Source organism: Castor canadensis, chromosome 13, assembly GCF_047511655.1.
Source record: "Castor canadensis chromosome 13, mCasCan1.hap1v2, whole genome shotgun sequence".
NCBI classification, from domain to species: domain Eukaryota; kingdom Metazoa; phylum Chordata; class Mammalia; order Rodentia; family Castoridae; genus Castor; species Castor canadensis.
Window position 1 is genome coordinate 25,155,071 of NC_133398.1, and position 12,966 is coordinate 25,168,036.

The window sequence follows — 12,966 nt, forward strand, 5'->3', positions numbered from 1 at the left end:
GAACAATGCAGGAGGTATCACAATACCTGACTTCAAACTATATTACAAAGCAGTAGCAATAAAAACAGCATGGTACTGGCACAAAAACAGACATGAAGACCAGTGGAACAGAATAGAGGATCCAGATATGAAGCCACACAACTATAAGCAACTTATCTTTGGCAAAAGAGCTAAAAATATACGATGGAGAAATAGCAGCCTCTTCAACAAAAACTGCTGGGAAAACTGGTTAGCTGTCTGCAAAAAACTGAAACTAGATCCATGTATATCACCCTACACCAAGATTAACTCAAAATGGATCAAGGATCTTAATATCAGACCTCAAACTCTTAAGTTGATACAAGAAAGAGTAGGAAATACTCTGGAGTTAGTAGGTATAGGTAAGAACTTTCTCAATGAAACACCAGCAGCACAGCAACTAAGAGATAGCATAGATAAATGGGACCTCATAAAACTAAAAAGCTTCTGTTCATCAAAAGAAATGGTCTCTAAACTGAAGAGAACACCCACAGAGTGGGAGAAAATATTTGCCAACTACACATCAGACAAAGGACTGATAACCAGAATATACAGGGAACTTAAAAAACTAAATTCTCCCAAAACTAATGAACCAATAAAGAAATGGGCACGTGAACTAAACAGAACTTTCTCAAAAGAAGAAATTCAAATGGCCAGAAAACACATGAAAAAATGCTCACCATCTCTAGCAATAAAGGAAATGCAAATTAAAACCACGCTAAGATTCCACCTCACCCCTGTTAGAATAGCCATCATCAGCAACCCCACCAACAACAGGTGTTGGCGAGGATGCGGGAAAAAAGGAACCCTCTTACATTGTTGGTGGGAATGTAGACTAGTACAACCACTCTGGAAAAAAATGTGGAGGCTACTTAAAAAGCTGGACATCGAACTACCACTTGATCCAGCAATACCACTCTTGGGGATATACCCAAAAGACTGTTACTCCAGAGGCACCTGCACATCCATGTTTATTGCGGCACTATTCACAATAGCCAAGTTATGGAAACAGCCAAGTTATGGAAACAGCCAAGATGTCCCAGCACTGACGAATGGATTAAGAAAATGTGTATCTATACACAATGGAATTTTATGCAGCAATGAAGAAGAACGAAATGTTATCATTCGCTGGTAAATGGATGGAATTGGAGAACATCATTCTGAGTGAGGTTAGCCTGGCTCAAAAAACCAAAAATCGTATGTTCTCCCTCATATGTGGACATTAGATCAAGGGCAAACACAACAAGGGGATTGGACTATGAGCACATGATAAAAATGAGAGCACACAAGGGAGGGGTGAGGATAGGTAAGACACCTAAAAAACTAGCTAGCATTTGTTGCCCTTAACGCAGAGAAACTAAAGCAGATACCTTAAAGCAACTGAGGCCAATAGGAAGAGGGGAACAGGTACTAGAGAAAAGGTTAGATCAAAAAGAATTAACCTAGAAGGTAACACCCACGCACAGGAAATCAATGTGAGTCAATGCCCTGTATAGCTATCCTTATCTCAACCAGCAAAAACCCTTGTTCCTTCCTATTATTGTTTATACTCTCTGTACAACAAAATTAGAAATAAGGGCAAAATAGTTTCTGCTGGGTATTGAGGAGGGGGGAGCGGGAGGGGGCAGAGTGGGTGGTAAGGGAGGGGGTGGGGGCAGGGGGGAGAAATGAACCAAGCCTTGTATGCACATATGAATAATAAAAGAAAAATGAAAAAAAAAATAAAATACACATCATGGTACAAAAAAAAAACATATTTGAGATTGAATTGGTTATTTACTGTTGCACTTAGTGGTTCAAAACAACAAACATTTATTATCTCGGTCAAGTTTTTTGAATTAGGAATTTGGGAGTGGCTTACTTGGGTGATTTTGGACCTCTCCTGTCCCTTGATGGGCCTCGTGTTTGTTAGGTGTTGGTCAGAAGCCTCAATTCCTCATTATGTGGGCCTTTTCATAGGGCTGGTCAGATGTCTTCATGACATCGCAACTGGCTTCCCTAGAGTGAATAATAGTAGAGAGGAAAAGATAGAAATTGCACTGACTTTATGACTTACTCTCGAAAGTAGCACATTGTTGTTTCTGCCTTGTTCTATTTGAAGTAAGTGACTAAGTCAGTCTGCACCCAAGAAGAGAGGACTGGGACTCTACCTCTTGAAGGAAGGAATACCAGAATCCTCCCATATTCCAACCTCTGGTCACAAATTGTTTACCCTCTTCTCATCTGCAGTAACCTCTCCCAGAAGCTATGGCCTCAGCTGGAGATCCAGTACATCAGCCTCTACGTCTAGTTCAGACGTGCTTCTTTCATATAGTTGTTTTCTAAGCATAGCTCCTTCCATCCATAGGATAACAGACACTTTTGTTTAAAAAATGGGAAAACAGGAAATACAGGATAATTGGGGGGAAAATAGGAATCAGTGAAATAGGAGCCTTCTGAAATATACCTGAGCACAGATTGGCAGTTCCTTGATTAAAACTCAAGTCCTGGGAATAATTTTTCATCACAATTGGCATTGCCTTCTGGATTGTCCTTTTTCATGAAAGGCAGTCCTTGTTTGTAGCTGCATAGTTTTCTCAGCCAGCTCTTGGCTTATGGAAGCTAAGACTTTCTTTCATTTTGTTTTTGTCTGTTTCTTCTGTCCAAGCTGGTATGTTTCTGTCAACGTAGTCATCTTCATTTTGTTCATCTTTATTTCCTTTGATTCAAATTGGATTCAGTCTATTAGACAAAAGCCACAACCACAAGTCTCTTTGAGATATCTCTTTTCTAACTTGAGCTTTTGCTGGGACTTGAGAAGTAAAATTCTAAGCCTCTTAGGAAATGTGTTTAACTGAATGTTTGTCTGGAATTCTATCTCAGAGCTTTCTGAGATCTTTACATAAGATTATATAGTCACACCCTTCAGCTTCATCTTTAGATTATGCTTTCTTGACAGTGCCCTGGATTTTGTTTTTGCCTGGAAGCCATTCTTATGTTTAGCATGGCTAAAATGGGTAGGAATGTTCAAAACCAGCAAGTTCTGACTTGTTTTTATTCAACTGTGTTTTTTCTAACCTCTCTCTTCTGTTACATTTTCTTGTAAGCAGCAGGAATAAACTAGGTAACACCTTCAAAGTTTGCCTTGAAATCTCCTTAGCTAGAGTACCCAGTTCAGTAGTTATACTTTTTGTTTTCCTTTTTACTGAGCATGACTTCCTGTGGCTACATAATAAGGACGTTTTTTTTTTTTTTGGTCTAGTTCCCAGTGAGATTTTCTCACCTTCCTTTAAGCTTTTACCCATAGCTTCTCCCATGGTCTGAATGTTAGTGTCCTCCAAAAATACATACGTTGAAACTTAATTAACAGGTGATGCTTTTGAGAGGTAATTAGGTCATGATGAGACTAATATCTTATAGAAGAAGCTGAGGGAGCTTCTGCCCCTCTGTCCCTTTCTGCCATATGAAGACCCAAAAGGTACCATCCATGAGGATCAGACCTTCCCCAGACACTGAGTCTGATGGAGTCCTGATCTGGGACTTCCTAGCCTCCAGAAATGTACATGGTAGATTTCTGTTGCTTTTAAATTGCCCAATTTAAGATATTTTGGTAGAGCAGTCCAAGCTGATTGAGACAGCTCCCCCAAATCATCATGCTTCTACAGAACTTCTTCAATGCTTTTCTAGCTTTTACTCACCTCTCAAAAAGTCCATTCAACTTCCCGTAGCCTGATTTCAAGCCACTTTCACATTTTAGGTTTTGTTACAGCACCATTCAAGATCTGGTTGCCAAATTTGTATTAGCTACCTATTAATACAGATCAAGTCATTCCAAATTCAGTGCCTTAAATCAACAAATCTTGTATTGTCTTAGAGTTCTGTGGGCCAAAAATTCTGGAGTGGGCTACCTGGCAGTTCTGGATTAAAGTCCATTCATGAAAGTTGAAATAAAGATGTTTGGCTGATCCTGCAATAGTCCAAAGACTTTGAATGGGGCTGGAGAATCTGCTCCCAAGTTCACTTATCTGATTGTTGGCAGGATGCCTAAATTCTTCACTATCTGTTAGCCAGAGGCCTCAGTTTCTTACCTTGGGTTGCTTGACTGCCCTCCATGATATGGCAGCTGGCTTTGTCCTACTATGACTGAGCCAAAGAGAGGGCAAGTGAGACCGAAGTCACCACATGTTCCGTAATCTACCGTCAGAAGTACTCTGTGACTTCCACTTTAATCTGTTTACTGGAAGTGAGTCCATCCCACTCTCCAGAGGAGAGAAATGAGGTTCTCTGAAGGGAGAAATATGAAAGAATTCATGAGTATATGTTAAAGTCACTCCAGAGATTGCACCACTTTCCTGCTTAAAAACTTTATAGCAGCTTCCTGTAATATGTAGAATAAAACATAAATTTTTTTTTTTTTGAGACAGGGTATCAAAATATAGCCCAGGTTGATCCTCCTGCCTCAGACTCCTGAGTACTGGGATTAAAGGTATGTACTACCATCCCTGACTCAAAACATAAATTCTTTACCCTAATTCACAGCCTCACATGGCTGGTTTACCTGTCCCATCTCTTGGATGCTGGTTTTACACCTGCCTTCTTGCTCATTGTTCTTTAACCATTTCTGGCCTTACTTCATTCCTTGACAGAACAGGCTCATAAGAGCCCCCTCTCCCATCTATTTCTGCTCTTCTGGTATTTGCCAGCCTGGCTACTTGCTAATATGTAGATCTCTGCTTACGTGTCACTTCCTCATAGAAGGAAGACCAAACAATCTCAGGGAGAGCTACTCAGGTACTTTATATCACATTATCATATTTAAAAATTTTTGCATAACACTTACATTAAAATTCTTTTGTGTACCTGTTTATGTGACTATTATATTTTCCCAACTCCCTCGTTAGAATGTTGGTTACATGAGAACATGGGCTTTTTCTTTTTTTGTTCATTGCTGTTTCATCATTGCCTTGAATTTGGCATAAGATAGCATATAGTTTATGACTTTTGTGCGGTTGAATTATTGTTATTTCTTTATTCTGTAAACTTAATGGAGGCAGGATTGTAACCACTTAATTCTCAGGACCTGTCATCTGGGAGATACTTAAAATTTGTTGAAAAACAATGTGGTAAATGAAATTTAGAAAGATTAAATACATTTCTCTAGATTATTTAGCTAATAGTAGCATAGCCATGATGTAAACCTAGGCCTTTCTGTTAATTCTAAGATGCTAAACATACGAAGTGTTTGGCATGTAGTTTCTTCCTCTTCTCTCAATTCTCTATTCTGGTCTTTGTTAATATACCATATAAATTATTTCAAAGTTAAACTCAACACACATTTACTAGTTGGGATCTATGGGTTTTTTTGTTGTTGTTTTTCGGGGGTGGTCATTGGTGTTTCACTTTGTTTTGTTTTTGAGGCAGGGTCTTGCTATATAGCCCAGGTTGGTCTTGAACTCAGGATTCTCCTGCCTCAGCCTCCTGAATGCTGTGATAACAGGCATGTACCACCACGTTTAGCTATGACATTCTTTAATAAATACTGTTGTATGTCAGCATTGTTTATGTATTAGTTTTTTAAGATGTTTTTAAGATTTATATTTCTTTCAATGAGCTCAACTTGCCATCTGTTATGTTTTATTTTAGTGCCTAAAACCAAGTACTAAGCCAGGTGCAAGTGGTTCACGCCTGTAATCCTAGCTACTCAGGAGGCAAAGATCAGGAGGATCAAGGTTCAAAGCCAGCCCGGAGAAAAAGTTGGCGAGACATTATCTTGAAAAACCCTTCACAAAAATAGGGCTGGTGAGTGGCTCAAGGTGAAGGCCCTGAGTTCAAGCCCCAGTACCACTAAAAAAAAAAAAAAAAAAATCCAAAAACAATTACTAAAACTTTTGGTATTTCACTTACTGAGAGGTTGGTACAACAAAAGTTAAGAGAGATAGAAAACATAGATCAAGCGGGTCATTCTAAAGCATTTAGAGAATTCAAACATTTATGACACAAGTACTATTTTATACAACCCACACACCATGGTAAGCAATGGACTGGAATGTAGTGTATGAAGATTCTGTCTCTACTCTATAAGCAGCTACAGTCAAAGCAGAGGAAAGCAGACCTGAAGTAGTTTGGTTTTCTGTGGGTTCTGCGAATGTAATGATTTACCCTCTCCTACTCTCTGTATCTTTAAGAGTTATTGGAAGATCTGGAACTACATGTCCCAGATAACTGCCCTCAGGTGAACTTGAAATTATAATTAATGAAAGCATTGTATTGAGGAATGGTGCAAGGTACTTTGCCGGTTTCCCTGGGTTAAAACATCTAAAATTATTGATTTAATTCAATGTCTTGAACTTAGTTTTTCTTGGCCTTGATGGTATAGCTTTAAAAAAAAAAGGAATTGAGATAAAATTTAATCAAACTGCTTTTATCTTTATTTTTAGATTACCACACTTATTAATCATAAAGATAATACAAAAAAGTCGGATAAAACTCTGCAAGCAATTCAGCGTGTAGGACAAGCCGTCAACTTGGCTGTTGGAAGATTTGTAAAAGTAGGGAAAGCTATAGCCAATGAAAACTGGGATTTGAAAGAAGAAATAAATATTGCCTGTATTGAAGCTAAACAAGCAGGTATGTGGATATTGATTTTGAAAGCTGTTTATACCAATTTTATTGCTTTGGATATAACATTTTTTCTTTGTTTTGAGTAAAGATATGTACTATTTGTTAGCCTTCTGACAGTGGATGCCTAAGACAGTAAAGGCTTGAATTAGCTTCCAGGAATCTTGGCTCGTATTCTAAATCTGAAACAGTACTCTTTTCACTGGTCAGAGTAGTGGCATAGTACTCATTAGCCATTGAGATGGGAGAAATACTGTGCTGTGTGATGCCTGGACTCTGCCCTCGAGGCGTATGCTAATGTACTTGCTACCATATAGGAAATGGAAATAAAATTTAGTATGAACCAATACTCTACAGCAGACAAGTCACCATGAGTTCAACACGAGATGCCACAGTTCTCTATAGCTCATGTCACAGAAGCACCTCAGAACCTGAGGTGTTTAGAGGGCAACAAATAGTTCAGCTTTTTTGAAGTATCACTTACCCATTCTTTCAATGAATTTTTACTGAGTCATGGCCATATACCAAGCATTCTTCTTGGCTATATAGCCATGTGAAAATCACTAAAAAGTCTACCCTCATGGAGCTTGCATTCTAGTGAGGGAAATAGACCATAAACAATGAATAAAAAATTATATAATGTCAGGTAGTGATCATTATCATGGAGGAAAAAAGCAGGGTAGGGGTTAAGAGACCAGTGGAGGTGTTGTCAACTTTGACGCTATTGATATTTTATGCTGGATAATTCATTGTTGTGGTGGGTTGTTGTGTGCAAAATGTATAGTGTTTAATAGTATCCCTAATTTATACCTACTAGATGCCCGTAGATCATCTCTGCCCCATTGACAACTGAAAATACCTTCAGACATTGTTAAATGTCTCTCAAGGAATTAAAATGGCACCCATTTGAGAACTGCTATGATAGGGAGTTAGAAAGACCCTCTCTGGAAGGACTGTTGGAACAGAGAATGCAATCAAAATGAGGGCCCCAGCTATTTGAGTATTGGGGAAAGGGCATTCCAGGCAAGAAAAGTGAAAATAGGTAGGTACGCCTTCAGTCAATGACGGGAACTTTGGATATGTTTTAAGAGTGATAGAAGAGCTAGTAGGAGATTCTGTGCAGGACATTGGCATAGTCTCATTTCTGTAACTGATGAGTCCTATAGAAAGAGTAGATTTTAGAAGTGTGAGGGTAGAATCAATAGGCTGTTACAGTGGTCCAGGTGATGGACAGTGGTGACCTAGGTGAGGTGATACCATTTGAGGTAGTGCAAGGCACTTGCATTTGGATATATTGTCAGGGTGTAGCTGATAGGATTTGCTGATGCTTCATATGGGGGATGTAACAGAAAGAGGACTCATAGATAATTCCAAGGTTTGGGGTATAAATAGTTGGGTAAATTAAAATGGTGTGCCATTTCCTTGGATGAGCAACCAAAAGAGCAGGTGTTTTGGAAGGTCTTCAAAAAGAAAGAAATGGGTCTAATATGGCTGAGTGAATAATGTGGTACCAACCATATCAGACCCAGTTCTGTATATTACATGAATAACTTAAGATACCATTTCATAGATCATAGGGAGTCACTGAGGAATTTTGAGTCAGATGAAAGATACTGTTTTGTGTCAGAAATCATTCTGATATACAGAGGAAAAAAGAATGAATGAATGAAAGCAAGTCAAGAGAAGACTGATAATGAAGGCAGGGAGATTAATATGGAAGCTTTTACAATAAAAACATCTAGACCAAGAAAGTGTAAAAGGGTTATAAAGAACAGAAAGAATATACAACATACTTATTAAGGTGATTGAAGAGATAGAATGACATTGATAACTAAAGGTTAAGGGAGGACTCTGGGTTGACTTTTTGGCCATTTGCTAGATTAAGAGTAGGTTTTATGTGGGAAGCAGGGGAGATAGCCTTATTTTATTCACAATTTATATTTTTCCTACTTTTAAACAGGATATGGAATAGGTTATAATAAAAGACATGTTCAATGAACCCATTAGAATAAAGAGGCGAAAACAAATATACTAGATGCTTTGGCAAACATAATTATTTTAATTAAGCATGAAATTTTTCTTTGTACTTCCTGGAAGGTAAGACAGAAATGTGAGAAACAAAAGATTATATAATTCTCATTGTTTGCAGAAAGGAAACAAATGAGCTTGTAGGAGGAATCTTTTCCTGGCATCAAATTATTATGTGGGCACTTATAAAACAGATGTTTCATAAGGCAATGGATAGTCAGAAAGTACAAAGATATTCTTCACATTGTTGTTTCTTGTGGCAACCCTTGATAAAAGCAAGAGTAGGGTATTTTAAATGAAAGGGCAGCGTGAGGCCTACTCTCTCTTTGTAGTGTGCCACTGTGCTCAGTGTAGGGTGAAAGGAGCATGGAGCACACTGACAAGCTGCAGTGAGCCTGGGCAGCCATGCAGGTGGAATCTTTTGGAAGCCATCAGGTGTTATGGGTCCCATGTGTCCTTGCTTCTCATTTAGAGTGCCCTTTCTCTTTGCAGGAGTTGCCTCCTGTGGTCACTAAAGGAAAAGGAGAACCATGCCGCCTAGAGTTATATAATCGGGACCCTCTCCCCCTTTTCCCTCTTAAACGTGCAAATATTAAGTCTTGACTTAAATCACTCCTGAAATGTTTCTGGTACAGTTCACCCTTACTGACCATTTTCTCCTTGGGCAATTTAGCATTCACTTGAGGAAAAGAATGCAAAATAGTAAGAAAAAACTAGAGCTTTAAACTTCAATTGTTCTTATCTATAAAATGGGGCTATTAATGCTTATACAGGAGATCTTGGTATAATAAATATATCATTTGGCACATAGTAAGGGCTCAACAAATATTAATGTCATTATAATAATTACTTTTGATTCTTTCTCTGTGGTGAACCTGACACTGGTTTTACATTTTACTTGGCTACTAGGCAAGGTTTATATTTTATATGGTAACTAAATAAATATTTATGTTTGAGTGCCTTTGGGTTCACTTTAAGACACATTACTAGCTAGTTGCTTATAATAAATTAGAAATGACAACCAAGAAGTTATAAGATAGCTTTGTGCTTTTTCAGGGAACTAATTTCTGAACAATCTACACTTTGAACACTTTAATGTTGGGAAGCAGTTGACCATTTTGGTGGAGCTGACAAAACATTCCCATCCCACGTATTTGAGTTAAATGCCTGTGGTTCAGTTAGAAAAAAGAAAGTTAGAACAATGTCATATGCATAGGCTTCTATGTAATATCTTTGGTGATTGAGAGATACTCAAAAAATTAACATTTTCCATGGGATCAGCTATTGAAAAACTGATACTTGTCCTCCTGCCCCTATCTAGTTCCAAGCACTTTTGTTCTTTGTATATTTTACCATAAAAACTTTGTGATAGAAAACTTTGTAGTGCTATGTAACAAACTGACTCCAGAGTAGCACCATAAAATCACAAATGTTTATTATCTCACACAGTTTCTGAGTGTCAGGAATTGAAGTGACTTCCCTGGGTGGTTCTGGGTCAGTGTATTTTAGGATGTTGCATGAAAGTGTGAGTTAAGCCTTAGTTACCTGAAGACTTCAGGGGACTTCAAAGCTCCCTGTCATGGTGTTGGTAGGCTTCACTTCCTTGCTAGCCATTCCTCACCATGTTGGCCTCTCTGTAGTGAGGGTTGCCTGTGTCCTGGCAACTGGCTTCTGTTGGGGAAGGAGAACAAAATGACTGTTTCAGGTTTTTTGTAACCTAATCTCGGAAGTGACATACATCAACTTTTCTCCTACCAACCCTACATAGGGTGTGCATTCCAGTGCGTGGAGCTCTTTGAGAGGCCATTGTGGACTTTCATCTGTTGGGAAAGCTTCAGTGATAGCTATTACATGTTTGTCACCTAAATCTGCATCACCAGTCTGTATTTAGTAAGCCTGTGTGTTGTATATTCCTGTGTCATTTTAAACTCCTGTTGTCTGCAACTCACCATCGCCTTCCTGTGTCCTTTTGATTTTCTTTAAGTAACTTGGGTTCACAACTTGGAAGCCATTTTTCACTATTCCTGTCCTTATTGCTGGCCAGATACTGATTTTGTTTTCTTTCCTTAGAGTTTGCCAGGTCATCCTTACATTCCTATGATTGCCATCCTTGAAGTCCTTACTACCTCACACCCACAATTAAAATAGTAGCTTGGCTTTAAAAGTCTGTTCCTTCCACTTAGCCTGTTCTATAAGCTCCCACCAGACTGATCTTTCCAAATACTGACTTCAGTTGTTTCTGACATGTGGTCTGTCCACTAAGATTTCAATAGTTTTACTCGAGATCCTTAACCTAATGCTGAGACATTACTGTGTGTATATAATAAAATCGATGAGTGCTTTTGTGAGAAAACTAATCAGGCATATAGGTTTATTTGGGACTTAAACATTATCTTGAACACCAAAAGTTCATTATTTTAAAGTTCTCATTAACTATAATAGTAAGCAGTTTTGTAGAATATTATAGCCTGGTTTCATCTATGAGGAGAGCAAACATTCATATTTTTCTGATGAATAGTTGCTATTATAAAACAGAGAAGAGAATTTTTCTGGAGGTCTGGAAGTTTATTTGGTAGAGTGGTTTGTGCTGGGCACCATAAAATAAGTTTTAGCTGAAAACCTGAGAGAGAGTCAACCTAGATTTGAATTCTCGGGGATGGGGCTTTTGTTTTTTGCTTTCCGACCCCAAGTCTAGGCTGATGGGCTGATTGTTTTATTTTGCTCATCTGTAATTCTTTCCAGCACCCTCCCTCCCACTGCTTCATTGACGATATCATCTGTTAGACATAAATCCTTATCTTTCTGCTCTCCTTGGATGTCCCTACACCCAGACTCCTTCAGGTTGTGGTGAATGACAAGGCCTTGCCCCACACAAAACCTTGACAACTACTTACTGCTCAATAGAGGAGGGTGTTATTTGGGACTTTTCTTGCTGTCTTGAAGAGCAGGAGGCTTTTATATTGTATAGTTGGCAGTACCCCAGAAACAAAAATTACATTTTTCAAACTGGGTATTGGCAACATTTTGTCACAGTTCTGAGGAGTGTCCTCATATTTTCTCATTAGAAAGCTTCACATGAATCTTCAAGGTGAAACTGTTTCTTATTCTTGAAGTTTGGCTCTGGATCTAAGTTTTTCCCTATCATACATGTTATGTTCGAGATCAGAGAAAAGATATATATTATTACTGGAAGTTGCTTTTAACTAGATAAATGCTAGTAAATTAATCTGTTAAGTAAAAAATAATTCAGAGAAAAGTCTGATTTATTTTTTTATTTCAGTATCTTTTTCCCAACTTAACGTTCTCCCTTTCTCATTAGGAGAAACAATTGCAGCACTTACAGATGCCACCAACTTGAGTCATTCAGAATCTGATGGCCAGATCACCATTTTCACAGACAAAACAGGAGTTATAAAGGCTGCAAGACTCCTTCTTTCTTCAGTGACAAAGGTGTTGTTGCTGGCAGACCGAGTAGTTGTTAAACAGATAATAACATCACGAAATAAGGTACTTGCTTTTCTGATGTCGCTATACTTTGACTTTCAGGGTAGTTTGAAGTATTTTTTAGGTTAATTCCAGATAATTTGGCAAAGCTTGTCTGGTATAATTATTTAATGCTCATTGGCTATAGTGTTTCTTCCTAAATTATGTATATAATGGGTCTAAACTTTTGAATGCAGATCATGTTTCTCAGAAAATCATTACTTGTCTAGACTTACTGCCAAAGCTTTAACTGTGTGGCTGGGGATGTGCCTCAAGTAGTAGAGAGCCCTTGCCTCGCAAGTGTGAGGCCTTAAGTTCAAACCCAAGTACCTCCAAAGTACTTTAAATGTGTACTGTTTAGTAAGAAAAGCTAAGCACCAAGATAATGTATGTAGTACACACCTAGTTCACAAACATGCTGAATTCTTCAGTAGCTTTTTTTCCTAAGTCAGAGAGAAATAATTTATAAGCTTGTGATAAAATTAAATAATCTGAAACCATAATTATGCACAGCTACAAAACTTCTGTATGTAGAGTCCCTAAACATTCCTGAATAATTGCAAAAGGACTTAAATCCTGAATGGATTTAACCTATTCCAGTGCAGAGCTCATAAGGACTCTTAGACAGTGGTCCTGATCCTTGATCATCTGGGAACCCAGGGCATGTTAACAATGGTTTCTTTCCCTGGATAATTTCCTGGGAAGGAGGAGGGCAATGAACCAGCAGAGGGACTGTCTTATTGGAGTTTGAGGCCAAAACACATGATGAGTGTTGAGTGATCCAAAAAGTGTAAGTTTAAAGAGAAAAAGAAATTGGAGAGGTAGGTCAGGCAGTGCTAG

At 38.3% G+C, this 12,966-nt stretch overlaps 1 protein-coding gene across 1 annotated transcript in view; it reads left to right on the plus strand.

Annotated features, from left to right (window-relative positions):
- The window catches only part of Ctnnal1 (catenin alpha like 1), a 66,067-nt gene that overhangs the window by 14,544 nt on the left and 38,557 nt on the right, over positions 1-12,966 (plus strand). The window contains exons 2-3 of the mRNA XM_020175895.2: positions 6,435-6,624; positions 11,963-12,150. Of these exons, the coding sequence (XP_020031484.1) occupies positions 6,435-6,624; positions 11,963-12,150 (378 nt within the window). The remainder of the gene's footprint in view (positions 1-6,434; positions 6,625-11,962; positions 12,151-12,966) is intronic.